Genomic DNA, 23,331 nt, shown 5'->3' with positions numbered 1-23,331 from the left:
GAGCAAGAGGCTGCCTTTGCCCGTCATTTTTTTCCTTGTCACTACCTGTTAGTAACATTAAAGACATGTCCTATAGTTAAAACGGTTCCTATAGAAAGAGGGTGATTAATTTTAATTTCCTTTCCCAACATGGGCTTTGATTTTCTGTTTTCAAAAACAGGATACACAGTGAGAAATGCTGGGTACTCCCCACTTTATGACCTCACCTGCGATGAGTTATGACAGTTAGGGCAATTATAACTGCAGGGAATTACGCTGATATCATAGGAAGTTGGTATTTTCTGTGAGGAAATTAGAAAGCTGTTAGTAAGGCCCAGAACATGTAGAAAGAAAGAAAAGCAAAAATACCTCCTTTGAGGCAGAGTTTAAGAAAAAGTCTGGATCAAGTGATGCCGTACGTGCTCACCCTGCAGGTGCTTGCTGAGAATCTAGTCTGTGTCGTTCTCAGAGGACATTTCTTCAGAGTTCTAATGGAGTCGAGGTGAATCTGCCATCGGGGATTGGCAGTTGGTGAGCTTGTGACATTGGGCACATTTCTTCTGTCCACACCTCTGTTGCTCATTTATAAGACAAGGCCGAGGGAGTCTCCCACCCACAGGGCCCTGATGGGAGTGGATGACAGCATGTGGGAAGCCCTCAGCCAGGCACAGGGGGCTGGAGGTGGCGGCAGCTGTGCCGCTGTTCCTGAGTCCTGCAGAGGAGGCCACAAGGCTGTGGAGATTTGTTCAGTTTCCTGCTGGCAGTTTGCCCGCTGCTGACCAGTGCACAGTGTTTGCATCAATAGCCTCAGAGGCGTTTTAGTGGCGGTGAGGGTGGCTATGTTGGTTTAGTTGCCCAGGGCTGCTTAAAAGGTCTTGGGACTGGAGAATGATGGATTATTGCAGTAGTCAGAGATCTGGAGTAATATACATGCTATAAAACAACAATGGTTCTGATGAAAACATATTTTTTAATAGTCATTTGATTTGGTAGCAGATTAAACATAGGATGTGGTTGCTTTTCTGCTGAAAAGTCATTTTGAAAATAGAAATTCAAGGAATGCAGGAAACCTGGGTGTGGTTAGCGCAAGTTCTAGAAAGGGCTCTTCCATGTCCTGAGCAACACTAACACCTTGTTAAGGCTTCCAGTATAGAGAACAAGCAGGACTGGATAAAGCATATCCGCGAAGTCATCCAGGAGCGGACGATCCACCTGAAGGGAGCCCTGAAGGAGCCCATTCACATCCCCAAGACTGCTCCCGCCACAAGACAGAAGGGAAGGAGGTGCGTGCCTGGGCGCCCCTGGAGGTTTGTGAATGTGGGAGGGAGGGGCGAGGCGGTGTTAGCTCACCCTGCTTCAAAAATCATTTCTCTCAAACATTTGGAGGAATGTGTTTTGAAAACTGCCATTTGTGGATAACATCGTTCTTAGTAATGAAACTGCTTTGTCAAAGATAAGAGCTCCTGTTGGCTTAGAGTAAACCTAGGGCTGTATGCAAACCCCTCATTGTTTTGCCTTTCTCACCCCAAGCACCATACATGTCTAAGCCGTGTACATGGCCTTGGATAAGTTATAAAACATCGAGATGTTGTTGTTTTCTCATTTTTAAAATGGCAGCAATCTTATCAACTATATTTTATGGTGATGGGAATCCAACAGGATGATGTATTTTAAGCACTCAGCACAGGGCCCAGCAGAAAGCCTGTGCTTGGGGCAAGGTGCCTTCACCGTTGTCCACATCCTGGCAGCAGCAGACACTCGTGAAGGCTGATATGCACCTCGTTAAACAAACCAGTTGCTTCTCCAGTGACTGGCAGCTAGCTCGGCAGCGTCAGGAACTAAAAGTTTCTTTGCACCTCCAGGGATGGAGAGGATCTGGACAGCCAAGGAGATGGCAGCAGCCAGCCCGATACGATTTCCATCGCCTCGCGGACGTCTCAGAACACGCTGGACAGCGATAAGGTGAGTCGTCGCCGGCACTTTGTGTATGGAGGGGAATGTGGCGGGTCTCTGGCTGAAGCAGCCCCTCCTTTCTGTTACTCACCGTTTGTCGTCAACATTTTCAAGCAGTTGATACGTGCCAGGATCCTGTGGTGGGGCAGAAACTTGGGGGATTGGGGTGAGAAGACTTGAACCCTGAGGATTCAGGAGAAATCATTCAACTCTTTCCATCCTACCCTTTGCCAGTGCCAAGGGTGTTATGGGACATTCGAGGGCAGCATACTTAGGCTTTTTAATCTTACTCCTAAGCAGAAGAACCTATTGTTTAAAATCTACACAGAACGCCAGCGTATGTTTTAATTTAGGATCTTTAAGCTGGACAGCACCCCTCCAGCGACTAGGAGAGACACAAGATGAAAATAGTGTTGCCTACAGGTTCTGGGGGTCACACGGCACCCCCGAGGACAGGGAGCATGCGGGGACAGAGGAGTCCTTGGGCCAGGCTCCTTATTGGGTCCAGAACGTTCTCCAAACAGGTTTGGCACAGGGCGTGTCAATCGGTGGGCTTAGAGCAAGCAGGCATGAGTTTCAGGAGGTCATTCTGTGACTAGGAGGTTGTCACTCTGGCATATCTGCACAGTCCATATGAGGTGCGAGTGTCGGCAGGGCCAGTTAAGCAGGTTTTATGTGGCTGTCCCTTAGAGGAGTGATCACCAGAAGGAAGTTCTGTGAAGCAGAGATCGGGACTGACCACAATAAGGGCCTAGGAGGACATGCTTCTGGTATGAGAAAGTCCAGCTTCTCTGGGTTCAGAGTGGTGTCAAGGCAACGTAAAATAATAAGAACTCACAGCAGTGTAGAAGCAGAGCTGCTCTGATGGAAGTGGGGGCTGTGGCCCTGGGATGCCCTCTCAGAACCATAGGGTGCAGCAGAATATAGAAAACCTGCCCTGGAATTGGCAACAGTGGTGACCACTGTGAGCTAGATCTGATGTTTATCAAAAAAGTTTGTGTAGATATATCTTCTTCAAAAGCAGTCTAAAAACCTCATGATTTTGTCTGATATAATCCAAAAAACCCACAAAGTAAATTGCTAGTAGAATTTGGATTCCTAAGTTTACGTGATGGACAAAAAACAAAATGTTCTCTGTCAGAGCCAATAGGGAACACTTATCTTAGTGAAGTCATCTGTTCCTGCCAAGATGAGTGTGTTCTGTTATATTCCTAGAATGCTAGACTGAATTCTTTTTTTAAAAATTGACAGTAAGTAGGGTGTTTGTTTATCAGCCCAGAATTACTGAGCTTCTCATTCTCCGACGCAAGTCGGACCTCATTTCATGAGACCTTTGTCCCCATCATGAGACCCGCGAGTCTGTTCTCTGCACATCATTTCCGCAGCCCACTCATTGGTAGGAAGGACCGATGCCCTGACCTCACTGTCCTTGGGAATTGCTTCAGACAGAGGACAGAGTCCAGTATTTGGAAGGTTATTTCCGTGGCACATCTTTTAGTCCCAGACTGGCCTTTTCTCACTTGGTTTTGCAGAAGGATTCATGATACTTAATGTTCTAGTTTCTAGGACAGGAGTAAGTAGATTTAAAATATTGCTCTGCTGCAGTGATTTCATTTTCAGTATCCTAGTTTAAGTGATTAGTTTTTTTCTCATTATACTTTTTGGGTTCACTAAATAATAGATCCTAGGACTTAGAGTGGTTAGAATGACAAGACCAGAGAATAAAAAGAATTTATCGTTTTATTTTGTTCAAGGCCCTGTGTATTGGCATTCAGCAAATATTTCTTGGCATGTAGTAAAAAGAAATAAGATAAATGACATGTTCAGGCATCTGGTACCTAATAGCATTTCTCCCCGAGACCCCACCTATGGCCATTGAGGTTAAAGAAATAAAGTTTGAGCTTGGAAACACTTTGTTAGAGTAATATTGATCATTTTTTAAATTTTATTTTATTTTTTAATAAAGTAATCAAGGGGATTGTCTGGTGAATTTACATGAGGCTGCCACCTGAAGGAAAAGTCGAATCATAGTTGCTCAAGTGTGCGGGAAAGGGGCCTGCATTCAGGGTGTTTCCAGACCGTTTGAGATCACCGTCAAGCCCCACATCCCGTTCTTATAAGACAAACTCCTAGGGGTCTGCTCTGGATTTACCCTAGACTTGAGTTCAAAAGTTTATTCTTTTAAAAAAAAGTAAATTTTTTGAATGAAATTGCTAAAGAACTAAGTGGAAAAGTTAGCTTTGGAAGGTTCCTTTTTTGGAAGTTGGTCTAAGAAGCAAGGCTAACTTGTTTGCTCGGGTAGTTTACAGATAAATGGGTGCCTGGGAGTCTGGAAATGACCCCTTTATCCAGGAAGGGGCTCTGGAGTCTCCAGTTCATTATTCCAGACAGAGTTACTGGTGCCACGACTCATCTCCTGTGTGTGGAGAATTCCTTGGCTGGTACCCACATCCTCTGAGCCCCAGCACAGCCCTGGCCCCTTAGGCGCATGGCTGATTAGGATTCCCCAGCAGCTTGAACAGAACTAAGTCTCTATCGTGGAGTTAGGAGTAGTGAAATTAGCATGACTTCACATCTGTTATAGCATAATAGGGAGGGCTTACGTGAACTGGGAATATAGCAAATTGTATTTGTATCCAACGAGAGAGGAAGAATAAATCACTACCAGTAAAGTATAGTTTTGCCAAAAGAAAATAAAAAAAAACAAAAAAAAAACCACAAAAGCATAATTTTACCCTAGCAGTCCACTAGGGTATGAAAATGTTAAGAAAACTCCCTATGAGATACTCTTATCTGTGAAGATATTTTACTAGTTTCTCTTGACTTCATCTGATGTGTTGTCCCTAAGCTTCACTCCTGAGCTCAGAAATCCGTGAAGGGTCTCTCCTGCCAGTTCCACCGTCACCTCCCTGGCCCTGCTCCTGGGAGGCTCTTTCTTACTGAGGACCACAGCCTGCCATGCAGCGACGCTCTCCCTGGTATTCTCATGGTTGTTAACTGTCTTGAAGGAATGACACTCCAGACTCAGTTAACCGTCTTGAAGGAATGACACTCCAGACTCAGTTAACCGTCTTGAAGGAATGACACTCCAGACTCAGTTAACCGTCTTGAAGGAATGACACTCCAGACTCAGTTAACCGTCTTGAAGGAATGACACTCCAGACTCAGTTAACCGTCTTGAAGGAATGACACTCCAGACTCAGTTAACCGTCTTGAAGGAATGACACTCCAGACTCAGTTAACCGTCTTGAAGGAATGACACTCCAGGCTCAGTTAACCGTCTTGAAGGAATGACACTCCAGGCTCAGTTAACCGTCTTGAAGGAATGACACTCCAGACTCAGTTAACCGTCTTGAAGGAATGACACTCCAGACTCAGTTAACCGTCTTGAAGGAATGACACTCCAGACTCAGTTTCTTAGACAGGCCTGGAGAATTTTCTTAATGCCACTTGCTGAGAGCATCGGTCCTTAGTAGGCTCTAAAGAACAGAAAGGATGAAATGTCGTCTCATGAGAACAGAACCACAGGGGATGTCTTCTTCCGTTCTGGAGACCTGCATTTGGGATTAAACGGTGTATGAGACTTGCCGATAAGTCAGAATTTGGAATTTGGAGAGGACGTACCCATGCAACCTTACCAAAAAGAAGGTGCCCTTTTGCTCCCCACATGTGCCTGTTATGTGGGTGCTCTGCTTTTGTGAGGTTTTCTCTTGGCCATCTCCCTCCTTATGCCTCTCCAGTAGAACAGTTGAGGGTCAGTAGATGACTCAAAAATACATTTTGAAAATCAGGGACTCTATCCTTTCCCTAGTTAGTTTGCAAAATGCCTTGTCCCTCTGAACTGGGCTTAACCAGCAACCCCATCTCCGGTAACAGTAATTTTCCTGAGTCTCAAAGGTCTTTCTGCCCTATGTAGTTTAAGTTTAAGCAGCCTCTGATAGCGCAGGCAGATGGATCTGGCAAGGGAAGTCACTTAACGACATTCTGCCTGTTTGACTTAATTTATGATGTCTGTTATTAGTTAGTTATCATAAAATTTGGTTTCATTTCAGAAACTGGGTGGGGGATGTTTTTGACTCGGCCTCTTGGAGAATTCTGAAGGCAAAAGTTATCTGCCAGGGCTGTTAGTAATTCTCAGATGAGGCACACAAGGTTTAGGGAGAGTCTGAAGGGGGGCCCTAGAGACGCCCTCTTTCCAGGGAGCACTGTCAGCAGAGCGGGGTTAGCCAGGCCACGGCCATGAGCCACAGGCCCCAGCAGCACGTTTCCTACTTTGAAAACATCAGTTTTAAAATATGCCTTCTCTTTGTTCCAGAAGTGATTTTAGTACTGATTCTTGCTGATCTCCATGGTACTTTTAGCCTGATACAGTGATCTTATGAAAATATAATTTGGATTCCAAAGAAATCAAGCGCTTTCCAGATTCTTATCTCATCTGTTCTGAGTGCATCTCCCTGCGGTAGGGAGGAGAGCGCTGAGCCAGGCCTGGGACACTGCAGAGATCCAGGCCCTCTGCAAGGCCTCCCAGCAGCAGAGGGCCACAGCCAGACACGGAACATGCATTTAATCATCTGTCATTTTCCAGGCCTTATTATTTCATGCAAGAGCTGAACTTGGAGCTCAGTATTTCTACTAAAGATGCATCTTTAAAAAATGTTTTCCCTGTCTTTCCCTTATTAGTCTGTGATTTATAATCATTTAACTAAAATCCATATTACAAAGGAAATAGAAAACATGGGACTCAAACTGTGTTGTAGAGCAAAGCATCTTGAGGCCAACATGGAAAAATGGCTGAGCTGAGATGAGGAATCCTGTGGAAAAGCCGGCCCGAGCCAGCAGGGCCCAGGTGTGAGCTGTCTTTCGAATCTAAAGCCGTATGGTTCTTATTTCTAATGAGTGAGAAATTCCATTGAGACTGATAACTTCGTGTGGAACCCGCTTCCCAAGCTTATAACCATGAGTATATGGATTCACGTATTTAAAAAACATAACTGGTTTCAGTCACACTTTTTTTTTTTTTTTTTTTTAATTCCTGAGGCAGGATCTCACTCTGTCGCCCAGGCTGGAGTGCAGTGGTGTGATCAGCGTCACTGTAGTCTTGAACTCCTGGGCTCAAGTGATCCTTGTCTGGCCCCCCAGGTAGCTAGGACTATAAGTGTACACTACTATGTCTGGCTAGTTTTGTTTTATTTTTGCAGAGACAGGGTTGCACTGTGTTTTCCAGGCTGTTCTCAAACTCCTGACCTCAAGCAATTCTCCTGCCTCAGCCTCTCAAAACGCTGGGATTATAGTCGTGAGTCCCACTGCATCCAGCCAGTTTCAGTTATTCTTAATGAAGCCTTAGCACTATGTTGGAGACGTGAGGTTCTATGTATTGTTTTTTCTTTTCTTTCTTTTTTTGAGATGGAGTCTCACTCTGTCTCCCAGGCTGGAGTACAGTGGCACGACCTTTGCTCACTGCAACCTCCACCTCCCAGGTTCAAGTGATTCTCCTGCCTCAGCCTCCCGAGTAGCTGAGATTACGGGCACGTACCACCACACCAGCTAATATTTGTATTTTCAGTAGAGACGGGGTTTTGCCATGTTGGCCAGGCTGATCTCGAACTCCTAACCCCAGGTGATCCACCCGCCTCAGCCTCCCAAAGTGCTGGGATTACAGGCATGAGCCACCATGCCCGGCCGAGGTTCTGTGTATTTTAAAATTTAGAAAAGCAGTTAGCTCTTTCTGTCAAGTGACGTTCTACACTCCAGGAACTTGGTTGGACTTACATACATTGCAGCGACGAGATAGTATGTAAAGTAGCTAATGCCAATACATTTTGAAATACGGCCTAATTCAGCATCTTGAGTAAGGGTATATATCTATCTACCTAATGATGCTTGCATTCAACCTCCTGAGGTTGTCTTGCAATCCCGCGTTCTGCCTGTATTCCCCGCATGGAAGGCGTAGGGCGGCGCGGCCAGGCACAAAGGTGCCCTGCACCTTCCCTTCTGACTGGAGCTGCTCAGAGAGGAAGCTCTCTGCCTCTTGGCCAGCCCAGGGCTCCGAGTTTCCCAGGACCTCAGATAAGTTTGCCCCATGTAAGCATGAAATTGAGTCATTTAATTCAGAAGCCTTTTCCACAGGATGGTGCTGGTTTTAACATCCTTTGTAAAGAGCACTCCCAGCCGCAATTGACCTTCCTGTGCTCAGAGTGTACATGGCAGTGGCATAGCATGTACAGCACACCTAAGAGCAGGCGATCAAAAGCAAGGATGTACCCACCAGCAAACCTCTGGCCGCTGCCTCAGCAGCTGGTGGTCTTGGGCAAGTCACCTCACCTCTCTGAGCCTCAGTTTCCTCATCTATAAATGAAGATGATAGTACTGCTCATGTATAATGTATTTAGATCAGTGACTAGCATGTTCTAAGCATTGAATAAATATTCAGTTTCTGTGTCTCCATTATACAGATGGCTTCCTCCTGCCTCACTCGGGCTGTTGGCCGCCATTGCTGCTGTTGCAGGTTACTGTCAATTTCAGCCTCCCCTTCCTTCATCTGCACACTCGTGGGGCTACAGTGGCTTTAGCTGTTGATTTTATTGTACTTGTTAGGAACTGGAAGCTGTCCTAAGAATGAAATGCTGTACTTCAATGCCTGGCCTGATGAATCGTGGTGGCTCAACTGCAAAATTCTGTGTGTGGAATGGGCAGTTACTGCAGAAGCAGGAGAGTCTTGCGTAAAGCACCTTTTCAACTGTTCATCATTCATCCTAGCTGCATGCGTATACGGTGACCTCATACGCAAAGAGTGGGTTCTTTTATTCTCAGATATGTATTGGTCGCCCACTGTGTGCCATCCCCATGATAGGTGTTCGGCGCACAAGAACGAATGAAGGAGACAGAGCCCCCCCTCCCCTGGTGATCTCTGAGTGATAGATTCGGTGTGACATCTGCTTCCTTCTCTTACTCATCTTTGTTTTCTGGTTTTCTAAGTGATGTGGCTTTTTGTAGTAGTTTTTAGATGAGTTTTTTAAGTTCTCACATAAAACCACAAACTGAATGTCGTCTTTGATCATTTCAGTTACCCAGTCAGAAAAGCAAAATCCCCCAGGCAGAAGTAGAAAGCCTCAGTTCTAAGAAAGGACAGATTTTGTTTAAAGTTTGGTTCGAAATGTTACAAGTTAAGTGTTTGTAAGATAGTAGAGCACTGAAAAGTGCTTTTTACTGTGAATTTTACACAACATGATCAAAGTTACAGTTGGGGACAGTGGTAAAGTTATGATTCAGACTCAAAGCAGGTGTTTATTCTGGTTGCTCTTCCTGGCGAGGGCCCAGTCAGCTGGTTAACATTAGCTGGTTGAAGTCAGCTAGTTAATGTTAGATCTCAGATCACTGTCCCTCCATGAAAGACAAAAAGAGGTATTTCTTTTTTTTTTTTTTTTTTTTTTTTTTTTTTTTTTTTTTTTTGAGACGGAGTCTAGCTCTGTCGCCCAGGCTGGAGTGCAGTGGCGCAATCTCGGCTCACTGCAAGCTCCGCCTCCCGGGTTCATGCCATTCTCCTGCCTCAGCCTCCCAAGTAGCTGGGACTACAGGCGCCTGCCACCGCGCCCGGCTAATTTTTTCTATTTTTTGTAGAGACGGGGTTTCACCATGGTCTCGATCTCCTGACCTTGTGATCCGCCCGCCTCGGCCTCCCAAAGTGCTGGGATTACAGGCGTGAGCCACCGCGCCCGGCCCAAAAAGAGGTATTTCAAATGAAGTTTCCTGAATAAAAATTGCCTTGGTCTCTCAGGAAATACAGCCAACAGGTTTCTTGGGTTAAACTGTCCTAAGAAGCTTCTTGCTTCCCAGAGCCTAGGGGAGTACACTAAGTGAGGCAGGTGTTTTTCAACTGTTCACTTCTTCCCCATGCTCGTTCCCTTCTCCACTTCATAGCCAAAAAGCATTTACCTGGCACGCCACGGGGCCGCCTGTAGGGCCTGCACGGCACATCTGGCATTTCTTACTGGGATATGCTAAAAGCAAGAATACAACATTGGTCCGGGTGAGCTTCTGTGAACCCTTGAAGCCTAATGCATGGGAGCTGTCCTGTCTCTGATTTGCCTAACCTTTTTAGTTGTATCTTCTAAATGCAGCCTTTTTTCATCTATTATTTCATTCCAATGCATGTATGTAACATAACACACTCAAGTCTTCCAAGATCAATTTTCACATCAGAAAAGCAGTGTGTGAGCAGGTGAGTGGACAGTGGAGGGACTGGCATCCTCAAACACTGTCCTCACTCATTCTTTTGCAGATACAGTGTTGAGTATGGTAAGCTGCTGGTTTTGAAAACGTTTTTTCTCACGGATTTTTTTGTTTGTTTGTTTATTTTAATTGTGGTTAAAAAAAATGCAATATAAAGTTTACCGTCTTAACCATTTTTAGGTCCTCACAGGTTTCTTTCTGTGCCCCTAGTGTATCAGAGCCTATCACAATAGTCCTCTTTTAAACTCTTAAGTGGCAGGTTTTAGTGAATGCTTCTTCTTGGAATTTGGCCTTATGTAAAGCAGCTTTGGCGTTGGCGTGAGCACGGAGGGCCTGTTGTTCACATTAGAACGGCTGCTGATCAGCCCCGGTCTCTGTGAAGTTGCCCTGTGGAGAAGCTTGGGTGGGTGAGAGCCTGGGGCATAATAGCATTTACTAGGGAAATTGTTCTGGCTGCCTATAGTTGCCCTTTTTTGGTAACCATTGCTAGTAATAGCACTGTACTCTCTAATTCCCTCTAACCAAGTAATCATTTTTTGGCCTACTCAGTGTGAAACCTTCACAGAACCGCAAAACCCTTTTGTGAGGTTTCTGAATGACTGAACTCTAGTGGGCTGTAGGATGTGATGGTTCACGGGAGTTAATATACTTTGTTCTTTAGGGGAAAATGGCTTTTATTAGGCCACATTTCCCTTTTGCTTTTGAATTGCTCTCAGAAAATTGGTCAGAACCCACCTGCAATTGATCTTTGCCACATTAGACTCTTGTTCTTAAAGTGGAATTGTTTGCAGCGAAGACTGCGTCACCCACCACACAGTCCTAGAGAGCCCCCTCTTCCTCAGGCAGAGCTTGCCCCAGAACCCATCGCGGAGCTTGGTGATTCAAACCAGGTGTCACCACTGTCTATCGAGAGCCGTATGTTCCTGAGCCATACAGGCCTTGTAGTGTCCAGGGCGGCGGTGTTCTGAGGGGCAAAGGAAGACGTGACAGCTCGCGGTGTGAAAAGTCCCCGGCCACGGCTCTTGTTAGTTACAGCCATTGACTACGTTTGTGCAGGACGATGATATGACATGGTTTCTTTGGAAAACATGAAAAGTACCGTTCTGTTCTGTGTGGTAATTGTTGAAGGTTCACATGCTTGCAACCAGAGATGAGTATTTCATTCTCTCGGGTGAAACACAGTAAGTTGTTTATTTTCAGTCATTCTGGAAAGAATTCAGGAAAGGAGCCGATTTGATTTTGCTAATTGTCCATATGTGTGGGCCTAAAGAGGGACATGGTGTAGTCTTTGGAGGGGGCACATCAGCGGCGGGCCCCTGGCCCTGGTCCAGTTAAGGCTGTTTTGTTGTCATGCTTGTTAGTCACCATATTCATTTTTTTAATAGGGAAAAGTTGGAAGGTTTTTAAAAAAATCTGTCTTCTGATATGAATCTCACAAGTGTTAATGTGAGTCATGGAAAGTGAGATTTTCACAAATTGCAATCCTAAATTCAATGCATGTGGTGGGAGCCCATGATAGAAACCCATTAAATATATAGAACCAACGAAGATACTGTGAGAACTCGCACAAAATAAGGTTAGAAAGAGAAGAAAATTTTTAAACTAGATAAATAAAATGGTAACTCTTTCAATGGGGGGTAGAAATTCTCTGAAAGCCAAGACCTCCGTCAGATGTAACATACAAGGTAGTGGCTGAATGTTTTGTAGTTTGGAGTTTAATTTTTGTTAAAAAGCAGTGACGATTTGCATTGCTTCCTCAAAATAGTTATTACAAGTCTTTTGTACACAAAAAAGTTTTTTCTTTTTTTAATTAGCAAACCTGGTTTCAAAGATGTTTTGTAGCAAGAAGTTAAAAATACTGAAATGTGATCATTGAGGCACATCCACAGGACAGCTCTTCTCTGGGCTGGAAAACACCCATTTAATCCTCCCCTTAGTGGTGTGGGTCCTCTCTTTTTGGGTAAAGCCGCTTGATTTACTGGGAGATAGGAAGATTTTTAAAATAATTGTAGTGCCGTTTGAAATATTATTCTGTTGTTGGATTTTCTTAACAAGTTCTTGAGCCTTTAAAAAGGAATTTTAACTCTGTATATGATTCTTTGGCAGAACATACTTGATTTTTATTTCTTAGGTCCTGTCAAGTACACAGATGTTTCCAATAGTTTTTGATTACTCTTTAAGGGCCTAAGAAATCAGTGCCAGAAATAAAGTCTAGCTTAATCCTCCTTCCTGGGCAGCCCCTCTCTCCCCTTCCCACCCTTCCCCCACCCGCAGCCCATGGCTTTGAGCCGTCTGGAAAATTAATAAGACTCTGGAGAATGAGGCAGCCAGAGGGCAGGTGATGAGACAGTGCACTTCCCAGCGTCTGGGAGTGGGGGCTGCTGGAAGAATGTCAGGGAAGCCCAGTGGGTTTCTGCTGGGAGCTTCTCACATGCACTCAGTGAAGCAGCAGGTGGCGTCACTGGGGAGCTCTAGCCAGACCCAGAGGCCTGGGAAGGGCAGGTCCAGGGGACCATGGCAATCTGGACCCTCCTTCGGGGCCTGCAGACCAGTCCTGTGTTCCTGGAACAGGAAGCACCCCAGCTGTAAGTCACAGGACTAACCACTCCATGAGTGTGGTTCTGCAAGGAAAGTTCTTTTCCAGGCCGGGCCTCCACCTTTGAGTTTTTAACATTAGCATCTTTGATTGTTCAGAGACCTGTAAAATTTAGCATGGGTTTTCCACAGAGAAGCTTGTAAGATTGAGAAGGGGTTTTATGAAAACTTTCCTTGTGGCCTCGCAAAGCTGATTCACTTTGTCGATACTGTGCTTCATGATGGGAGAGTTCGGTTTTGTTTTGATCTTTGTGGTTGTCTAGTGGACATGTGTTTCTTCTTCTGAATATCTGAACTTTCTCTTAAAAGATAGCCTCCTACAACAGGAGGGTAATCAACAGCACAGAGCATGGCAGAGGCTCCCAGAGGTCCTCAGCACAAGGGGCGGCCCCAGAACACAGCGCGAGTGTGAGCCATCGGAGGATGCAGACTCCTGGGTCTCTGGGTGTGGGCTTGTGCCCAGTGTGGGCTTGTGCCTAGTGGAGTGTTTCCCAGCAGGAGGCTGGGCCATTCCCTCATCACCTTCTGTCACTCCCACAGCCGGCCCCATAGCCCGCAGCACACTCTTGTGTGCCTGTGGTTTGCCTGGGCTACTGCCCTTTAGCAGAAGGCAACAGAGGAGAGCTGAGCGGCTGCAGGCTAAGCACAGGCAGAGTGAGCTCCTGAAGCCAGTGAGGAAAATCCAGGCTTCGTTTCGGGTTTTCAAATGCAGTGCCTTCATTTTTAGAGCTATGTGTCTTTTCTGTTTCATTTCACAAATATTTGAATGCTAGCTGGATGCAGAGCACGGTGCGAGGCAGGCTGAGGAGGAGTCCCACTCCTAACCGCTTCTCTAAGCCACATGCCCACCACCACCATTGGCACTGGGGGACTCAGGGTGACTGTGTCCAGCCCCATCTCCGCCCTCCCAGTCCAAGGATGGAAAGTTCACAGAAGAGTGGGGTGAACTTGCTTCTGGTGATGAGGGCAGACACACACATGTGTAACTCCAGGCACGGATCACTTCAGAATTGAGGTGCCATGGAGGACAGGCACGAGAGGGACCTCGCGGAGCCAGTGGGGAGCTTAGAATAGAGGGGACGTGGGGGCTTTCAGCAAAAGGGATGGTATGGGCCACTTACAGGCAGGACCCCTCAGGAAGAAGGAGGAGGTACTTCTGGCCGCTGGGGGGACTTTTGCATCCTATGCTAAGGCCTTTGTGTGTGAGGGTTTTGCATAAGAGGATGATGTGTTTTTAGAAGGTCTCCTGCCAGAAGTGTTTAGATGGCTTGGAAGGAGAGCCTGGAGTCCGTCAGGGAGGCCGCTCAGGAGCCCCTGTGGGATCCAGTGAAGTGATTGGTATGGGAGTGCGGAGAAAGGAAGTGATCGGAGAGCCGCCCAGCGTCTGCTCCACAGCATTTGGAGGGAGGAGAGGGGTTTTTTTTTTAGCTTGAGTGACTTGATGGTGATACTGTTACCCAAAAGGCAACACCAGAAGAAAAAGAGAGTTGGGAGTGGGAGGGCATCATGAGTCATGTCCTAGACTCTGCACTGGGGGGACAGGGAAGCATCCAGTTGCTCAGCAGGGACCAGAAGCCATCCGCGGTTGGGACGCGAGCGCGGGAGGAGTCAGCTTGAGGGTGTGGTTGAAGAGCCCATGCAGGGGGACAGTGGAGAAACAGCAGAGACAGAACCTGGGACAGTCCAGAGACCGGGAGCTGCTCTCAGGATTCTTATGTAGGAAAAAACGAAAAGATTCTTAGGTAGGAGGGATGTTAATGAGCACATGAGCCCTGTCGCCACGGAGTTTACAGTCTAAGGGAACACACACCAGGGCTCAGGCCATCTGAAGCAGACAGTCATGAGAAGACCATGCACTTGTTTTACCGGCGGAGGCCATGGGGTGTGTGTCATTAGAGAGTTTATGGATGAGCTTCTAAGGCCCGGAAGAGTTTCAGTAGGCGTAGGTGGGAGTGAGCGTGGTAAAAGGAGAGAAGGAGGGAAAGGAACGTCAGGTTGGAGGAACCGAAGGCCAGAAAATCCAGGACCTCTGGGAAACGAGCCATTGTCTGCAGAGCCTGTGGTGCCTGCTGCGTGTTGAGGCCTGGAGTAGGGGAGCCTAGAAGGAATCTGAGGGCAGATCACAGGGCCTTGGGAGTCACACCAAGGGGAGCCCCGGACAAGCAGGAGGGGGCGCTTGAAGGATTCTGAAGACAGGCAGGCGTGCTTTGCTTCAGTTTCAGGGTCGTAGCACACTGCCTGTTCAGTCCCCTTCTTGTGGCTGCGTCCTTCCTGACCCAAGGGATGCTTAAAGAGCCCGCATACTCCAAAGCATGAAACACCCAACACTGGGTCGGAACAGAAATTTGGAACAGACTTTATCTCATTTTATCACCGTATTTCATGATAATCCCCCAAGTAGCCTTCAAGCAGAGTTTCTTTTAGTTTGCCGTAAGTTAAAAAATGAGTGTACGTATAATACCACTTTGTGAGGAAAGAAATAGAGTGTCTAAGGTTCAAGAAATTTGGAAGCTTTTATGAAAAATCGTATTTTCATCTGGGGAGCACAGTGATCGCACAGCCTCGGAGCACTCAGCTCGCTCCGGGGCAGGGGAGGCTCTCCACCCGCCTCACGGAGTTCCCAGCTGTGCCTGAAGGCTCACACTGGCTGACCTGTGCTCTCTTCCTCTGTTCCCCCCCCCCCCAGCTCTCTGGTGGCTGTGAGCTGACGGTGGTGATCCACGACTTCACCGCTTGCAACAGCAACGAGCTGACCATCCGACGGGGCCAGACCGTGGAAGTTCTGGAGCGGCCGCATGACAAGCCTGACTGGTGTCTGGTGCGGACCACTGACCGCTCCCCAGCGGCCGAAGGCCTGGTCCCCTGTGGCTCACTGTGCATCGCCCACTCCAGAAGTAGCATGGAAATGGAGGGCATCTTCAACCACAAAGGTAGGAGTCAGCAGGGCGTGGGTGGCAGACGCCTACTGGAAGTGGCCCTGAAGCCCTCTGTCTCTGCGCCTCTGCTCCTGTCAATGTTCATGAGCTTCCTTGTCAGCTGTGCCTTCAGCACATGGTCACTGACTCTCTGGGCATTTCCAGTCCGTCAGCACCTGAAGAGGAAATGAGGATTTCACCCATGGTTCAGAAATAATGAGTGATCTCCTCACTTCCAGGGTGGTGTAGTGAGATACGACATCAGTTTAGGGAAGAACACTGATTTTGGAACATTCCAGTTGCTTCCTTCATCATCTGTACCTTTATCATTTGTACTTGCTGTATCATTCTGTATGTCATGACACCTCTTGGAGGCCATCCCCTGGCTCCAGAGGGTGAGTCATTCCGGGGAGCTAATGAAGCTGCAAGAGAAAACAGCTACTAATCAGCGCCCCTGATTAATTATAGGCCAAGCCATGTTCCGGATTTCTCAGGACCTAAATGTGAGTTTACTGTTACCTCGGTAAGAAACAGGAAGAATTAGGCTGTTGTTTCTCCAGAAATCCGAAGAGAAAGGCAGAGGATTTTCAGACTTTGGCCAAAAGCCAAAGGTGTCCACTTCCATGTCTGCTGATGCTGCCCGTGCATGTGGAACAGCGGTGGGCTTCGCCTCGTGGAGGCTTTGCGTTTAGCGATCTGGGCCATGCTGGCTTTTAGCCTGTTGCCAGAATGTTTCTAAAGTTGCATCAATGTAAGTCCTTGAATTTGAGTTGAAAATAAAGCACAACTCTTCCTGAAATTAGTCTGTTATGCAGAGGAGCCCTGGTGAACTTAAGCATGCCTCAAATAACGCTTGTTCTGAAGGATTTCTTCTGCACGTGCCTTTCCTGTGGTGTGTTCCTTACTTCCTGGTGTTCGCAGTTGCAGGCTAGCCAAGGCGAAAGAACTAAGCATTCATCACACTTGGCTTTGTCCGGAAAACTTCTGGTGGAGGTTGGGTTTTTGAATGTTGCTACGTTGCACCATTTTGTTTTTCTCTATGATACTCTCTGACATTCTTGTACCTGGAAAGTCACTCTCTGCCCCCACAAACCCTCTTATGCCCTATGTTTACCAAGAAGGTGCTTCTTAATGAGCAAGACCTGCTGTGAACTTACACCAGCCAGTAGGGGCTCAGAACTGTATCCATTTTTTTTCTTATTTCCCTTATTTATTTATTTATTTATTTATTTATTTATTTATTTATTTCCTGTAATGCAAGGAAACTCATAAGATGGTTTGTTCCCGGCCAGGCGTGGTGACTCACACCTGTAATCCCAGCACTTTGGGAAGCTGAGGCAGGTGGATTACCTGAGGTCAAAAGTTCAGACTGGCTTGACCGACACGGTGAAATCCCGTCTCTACTAAAAATACAAAAAATTAGCCAGGCATAGTGGCAGACGCCTGTAATCCCAGCTACTCGGGAGGCTGAGGCAGGAGAATCGCTTGGATCCAGGAGGCAGAGGTTGTAGGGAGCAGAGATCGTGCCATTGCACTCCAGCCTGGGCAACAGAGCAAGACTCCATCTCAAAAAAAAAAAAAGTGTTTGTTCCCTTGCTGTGTTAGGAACTGCACAGCAACAGACAGCAGATGTGGGTCAGAAGTAACATGGAAATGGAGGGCGTCTTCAACCACAAGGGTGGAAGCAGTAGGGCATGGGTGAGGTCCTGACCATGTCCACGTCCAGGAAACTAGGCAGCTTGACCAGAATCTTAGGAGACAGAGGCCATCATCAAAAAGTCAGGCAATAAGGGATGAGAATTTAGACGTGGAGTCCAACAAAAGACATAGGAACTGCAGGAGCAGGAGGCCTCTGCCCCCTGGGAAGCAGAGACCCAGGCTTGCCTCTGCTCAGCCCCACAGTCCTCCCTGTTCTCCTGCCCTGTGTGTGCAGAGGGGTGCTCTCCCCGCGACCGGAAAGACATTGGCATGTGCCAGCCTGTCCGTGCCAGCCATCCACATGCTTTTGCACATCCACACTCTCCTTTTGAGCCTCTTTTCAGTATAAGAGCTGTTCAGACTTCAAGGATATGCAGCGAGCGAGTTAAACATGGACCCTCTCTGCACACCATGGCGTGCATCATTCTGGCAGCTGGGTGAGACCCCCCCGGTATCAGATGTTCAGGCTGCCTTGCCTCACCCTCACTTCAGAACTCAGGGACAGTGTGGAACTGGCTTTACAGATTTGCCTCTTGTCACTTGCTATTAAAGTTAGTTTCCTACATGTCTCTGACTTTTACTGCTCTGACCTTCTAAGCAGGCGGAAAGAGCACCTTCATTCAATTTTAGTTTCTCTACATTTTCTCAGCCTTAGTGCCTCAGTAATTTTTTCATAACACCCTGATCCAACTTTTACATTTTTACCTCGAATGTAAAAAACATGCCTATTAAGGTCAAATGACTATCTATTTGCTTGAGAATAGTAAGCTATTGAGTCTGAATACTCAGATCAGCCAACAAGGGTCAGGGACTCATGATGAGCAGTGCTCAGGTTCACGGGGTGTTTTTGAAGCTGGGCTAGACTTGGAAGTCTTTCGGACACTGAGAATTCATGGAATTTATGAAGACCAGATTTCTTTTATCAGCTATATATCCTTAAAATGATTTGGGAGAGGATAAAAATACAGCTTCTTTTAAATGAACAAGAAATTTAATTACACAATTTGTTTTTCAAGGAGATAATTTTGTGTCTGAAACAGGACTCTGCTGTGAACATCATTCCATTGAGAAATGCTATCTTGTGGCCAGGTGTGGTGGCACACACCTGTCATCACAGCTACTCAAGAGGCTGAGGTGGGAGGATCACTTGAAGCCAGCATTTCAAAACCAGCCTGGGTATCATAGTGAGACCCCGTCTCTTTAAAAAATGCCTTCTGTTTTGTGAACAAAGCTTGCTTTGGAAGCTCGCATGTCCTGGCGTCCTTTGGGCCAGCCAGCCTTTGTGTCTGATGGCTCCTTCTACTCTTGCTCTGGCCGTCCTTCCTCCATCTCAGCATCTTGGTCATGAATTAAACAGACGCCGGGCATAGCAGGATTGAATAAGGGTTCAGCAAACCCTTGTGTGCTCCAGCAGTCTTATTTCTGTTGGTCGTTTATGCTGTCTGCCGTTACCTCAGAGGCTCTGGGGCTGGGGCCTAGGTCTGGAGCTTGTGTCTGTGCCTCCAGCAAGTCTCCAGTGCATTCCGGGCTGAGGCCCACTCACCTCCCTTCAGTCTCTTCCACTCAAGCATGTAGCATGTGGGCTCACTGTTGAAATTGGTGTCATGTCACCATTGTTGATGACTCAGTAAATCCAAGTTCTCTTCCCTTCGCATTGTCTCAACTTGTAAAACTTGTCACTCATCTATTTATTGACAGTCTTGGTCACAGGAAATAAACAGAAATATCAAGAATGTGTATATTTCCAATGAGAACAGTTCAAAACATCCTTTTTGCCCTACGCTGCCCTGCTTTTTTCACCTTTTCCCTTTCTTCCCAACCAAGAGTCACCCTACACAATGGTCCCTGGGGATTTAGCTCCAGTGCGATTGGAAGGAAAAGTAGCCAGGAAAGAGCAGAATAGTCTTGTCGCGAACCTGGGCAAACGAGCATCTCTCACTCTCTGTCGGATGCCTTTCTGGAGTGCCCAGCATGAGTCTTTTTGACTGATAGTGTTTTGAGGGTGGGACAGGAGTTCGTACCCTGGCCTGGGGAGGGCCTTCCGTCACACTTCTCACTCGAGACGTCTGGAAAACCACCCCATGCCCTGTGTCCTGCACTACCGCTGCCCAGAGCCCTTGCCATGCAAAGCTGAATCCTGTGTCCTGCACTACCGATGCCCAGAGCCCTTGCCATGCGAAGTTGAATCTGGAAGGCCCCTCTCAGCCTCCATGGAATTGTTTATTTGCTAAAATAAGGCTTTAACCAGGAGTTTGAGGCTACAGTGAGCTATGATCAAATCACTGCACTCCAGCCTGGACAACAGAGTGAGACCTCATCTCTAAAAAGTACATAAATAAAATGAAGTGGGCTTTAAGAAGAGACCTTTTGTTGGCAAGGGAGGAGTGAGTGGTGAGCCTGCAGGCACGGGCTTCCTGTCAGGAGGCCTGAGACAGGGCGGGCGCAGGTGGCCTCCCAGGGCCTTGCCAGCTCTGACATTTCAGATTTCTTAGAAGGCTTTATGAGCAAAGACCGATTCAAAACTACCGTTTCCTTACGCCAACCCATAATGTGATGACAGGTGGCCTTTTTGCTCATGCTTTCAAATATAGAAGGAAACACCCACTTATAAAAATTAGCCTTTACCACTCTAAAAGTCATTCACAATTTTAAAGTTTTTTCTCCTTTGGATAGAGAAAAAGTATGGTTCAGTACCTGCATTTTATTTCGAAGAAGTTCAGAGTGTGAGTCATCTGCAGTGAATGAGAAAATTAAGGGGAAAAAACCATGAGAAATAAAACCTTTTGCTTGTGGGTGACTTGAGCCTCTAAACCCAGGGGCTTTAACTCAGGATGCTACATTTTACTATGGTGAAATCTATGCCAAAAACAGTCCCCCATAGTTCACCACAATTCCAGTGGGCACTAGCAGAATCAGCTGTCAGGCGTGACCAGACTGGCTGCTAGTAGTGAAGAGAAGACGCAGGGACTGTCTTTCATAAGTGTAGTGATACATGATTGCTATTAAAAAAATGGGGTATTTTCTCTAACTCAAGTTAAAAATGAGAAAGAGACATATTTTCATTCTAAACTATCCGAAATGTTGACTTTTCTTTGGGTCCACACTGCTTTTCTCCAGGCTCTCCTTGCTTCTCTCCACGCTCTCTCCCAAGGGTTTTCTTGTCCACTTGAATAGTTTACTTCTCCACTTGACTGTCTTAGCAACTTTTTCAAATCTAAAGTATTCAGATTCCCTTTCCCACCATCTCCCCACTTGTTCACCCAAGAACATGGCCAACACACATGAGGGTCTCTCCACTGCCCACCACATTTTTTAGAAACTGGTAAACTCCACATAACAAAATGTATCGTCTTAACCATTCTTAACTCTACAGATCAGTGGCATTAAGTCCCTTAACACTGTTGTGCAGCCGTCATTACCATTCACCTCTAGAACTCTTTATCCACCTTACAGAACTGAACCTCTGTGCCCATTGAACAAACCCTTCCACTCTCTCCTCCCAGCCCCTGGCACTGCCCCTTTCCTTTCTGTCTCCATGAGTTTGACTGTTGTAGGTGCCTCATGTGAGTAGAAAGTCATGTAGTCTTGTCCTTTTGGGACTGGTTTATTTCTTGTAGAAGATTCCATGTTCTGACCTGTGTCAGAACTTCCTTTCTTTTTAAGACTGAATAGCATCCCCTCATATGCAGATGCCACATTGAGTTCAGCATTCATCTGCTGATGGGCACTCGGGTTGCTTCTGCCTTTTGACTCTTGTGAATAGTGCTGCTATGAACATGGGTGTACAAGTAATCTCGTCAAGCCCCTCCTTTCAGCCCTTCTGGGTGTATACCCAGAAATGCAACTGATGGATCATATGGTCCTGTTGTCTGAATGTTTGCATCCTTCCAAAATCCATGTGTTGAAATCTAACCCCCAATGTGATGGTATTAAGAGGTGGGCTGTTGAGTGGCAATTAGGTCATGAGGGCAGAGCCCTTGAGAATGGGATTACTACCCTTACAAAAGAGGCCCAGGGAGCCCTTTTGTCCTTCCGCCATGTGAGGGCGCAGAAGCACCATCTTTGAGGAGCAGGCCCCCTTCAAATACTAACTCTGCCAGTGCCTGGATCTTGGACTTCCCAGCCTCAAAAACTGTCAGCAATTAATTTCTGTGTTTTTTAAGTTATCCAGTTTAAGGTGTTTTATTATAGCAGCAGGAATGGACTAAGACATATGGTAATTCTATTTTTAATTTTTTGAGGCTGCCCACTCAATTTTGTTAACTTTATCTCAATAATATATTTCAAGTATGTTCTCTTTTCATTTCCACCATTACTCTTACCACCTGATCACCCAACCTCACTTCTTGCCCTTTTTCGTTTCACCTAAGACATAAATGTTACCGTACTCTCTTGCTTCAATTTCTTCGGCGACTTTCTATTGGTCAGAGAATAAAATCCAGCTTCCTCACGTGTCCAACAAGACCTTTTGTCTCATACATGCACATGTACACACAAACACACACGTGCACACACATGCACCCCTATACACCTTCCGCTCTTGGAGCTGTGCGTCAGGTAACAAAGGGGCTTTTTTTCCCACTCACTCACCCCTACCTAACAGTCCCCATCTCATCTCATCAAATACAAATACAAAATCCTCATGAAAAAAATAATTGTATTCAGTGAGCCCATGGAGGGGAGGAGAGAGCAGAATAAATCTTGGTCTAGTTACCAACTATTTCCACACAGAGGCTCCCATCAGGGCAGCTGAAAAAGTCCAGTTAGATGAACTCCAAGAAACACTGAAGACCCACAAGGAACTGTCCAGGAACTCACTGAAAGCACCTTAAACAGATTGTGACGGGAATGATGATTGCAGATACACTGTTGAACTTAAAAATGGGATAGAGGAACTGCAGACAACACAGGTGTTTTAAACAGTAGGCTCGGTAGAGAAAGCAGCGAGTCTCCGCAGATGGCCGGCACCGAGAGAGCCAGGAAGAAGCGGAGGAGATGGGAGTAGAGGGTTGCAGGGAGAGCTTTGCACTGAGCCCTGTAAACATGGCAGGACTGCTCAGCGGGAGACTCTCAGCATGGGCGCGATCGTGGGGAAGTGAGTGCAGTTCATTTGTAATCCTGTTGTTGAGTTCTTGGAGTTTTTTGTTGACTTTGTAACTTTAAAGGTGTACACTTTATATAGATTTATTTATTTGCTGGGACTATTACTCAGAGTTCCTAGAAATGCACACAGCTTTTTTACCGGGGTTACTCCTGAGAATCACTTGTCACTTTTTTGAATGAATGAATGAATGAATGAATGAATGAATGAATGAATGAATGAATGTGCCAGGCCCGATGCCTGGAGGTTTGGAGCTTCGTCTGCGTCACATTCTAGCGGGTGAACACTAGGGTAAGCACAGCGTGACTGCAAAGCCAGGGCGTGTTTCCATCAACACCCAAATGACAGTGCCTGTGTGCCCCTGTTGTCCTCCCTCCAGGACTGCCTCCTCACCCCGCCCCTTTCTGCAGCCCCTCATCTAAACATCTGGCCTGGTGAGGTCATGGCTTAGCCTGTTGGCCAGTGGCCCCACCACCATCCTTCACCCTGTGCAGATCAGAGGAGGCCGGTCTGTCCCCTGAGCTCACATGTCCCCTTCACCCCTCATGGCACAGATGAGACGAGGTGACAGGACTTTCACGGAGTTTGCAGATGATGGAAGAGAAGACTCCAGGTTGCCAGTGTTCCCTCCCAGCCCAGGCCTCACTGCTTGCACTCCCAGCCAACCCCAGCATGGGGGATACACCAGTGCCGTTTCCCTACTCAGAATACAACCAGTTACCAGAGACGACCTCACCCCTCCAGCCACTTTCCAAGGTGCCAGGACAGAGAAGCCCTTCACTGGCCCACCCAGCGCAGTTGACAGAGGGATGCCCTGGGAGGGGAGCCTCGCCTCTACCCACAGGGCTGCGGTCTTGTCCT

At 46.8% G+C, this 23,331-nt stretch overlaps 1 protein-coding gene across 4 annotated transcripts in view; it reads left to right on the top strand.

Moving 5' to 3' along the window:
* TRIO (trio Rho guanine nucleotide exchange factor) overlaps positions 1-23,331 on the top strand; it is a 369,149-nt gene that overhangs the window by 265,092 nt on the left and 80,726 nt on the right. For all 4 annotated transcript variants that reach the window (XR_012092813.1, XM_073014830.1, XM_007961240.3 and 1 more), the window contains exons 32-34: positions 1,120-1,262; positions 1,842-1,941; positions 15,443-15,686. Coding sequence is in view for 3 of the 4 variants with exons in the window: in XM_073014830.1 (XP_072870931.1) it covers positions 1,120-1,262; positions 1,842-1,941; positions 15,443-15,686 (487 nt within the window). In the remaining variant the exon portion in view is untranslated. The remainder of the gene's footprint in view (positions 1-1,119; positions 1,263-1,841; positions 1,942-15,442; positions 15,687-23,331) is intronic.

The sequence above is a fragment of the Chlorocebus sabaeus genome, chromosome 4, assembly GCF_047675955.1.
Source record: "Chlorocebus sabaeus isolate Y175 chromosome 4, mChlSab1.0.hap1, whole genome shotgun sequence".
Taxonomy (NCBI): domain Eukaryota; kingdom Metazoa; phylum Chordata; class Mammalia; order Primates; family Cercopithecidae; genus Chlorocebus; species Chlorocebus sabaeus.
Note: the sequence above shows the minus strand (reverse complement) of the source record. Positions and strands in the feature narration are given on the sequence as shown.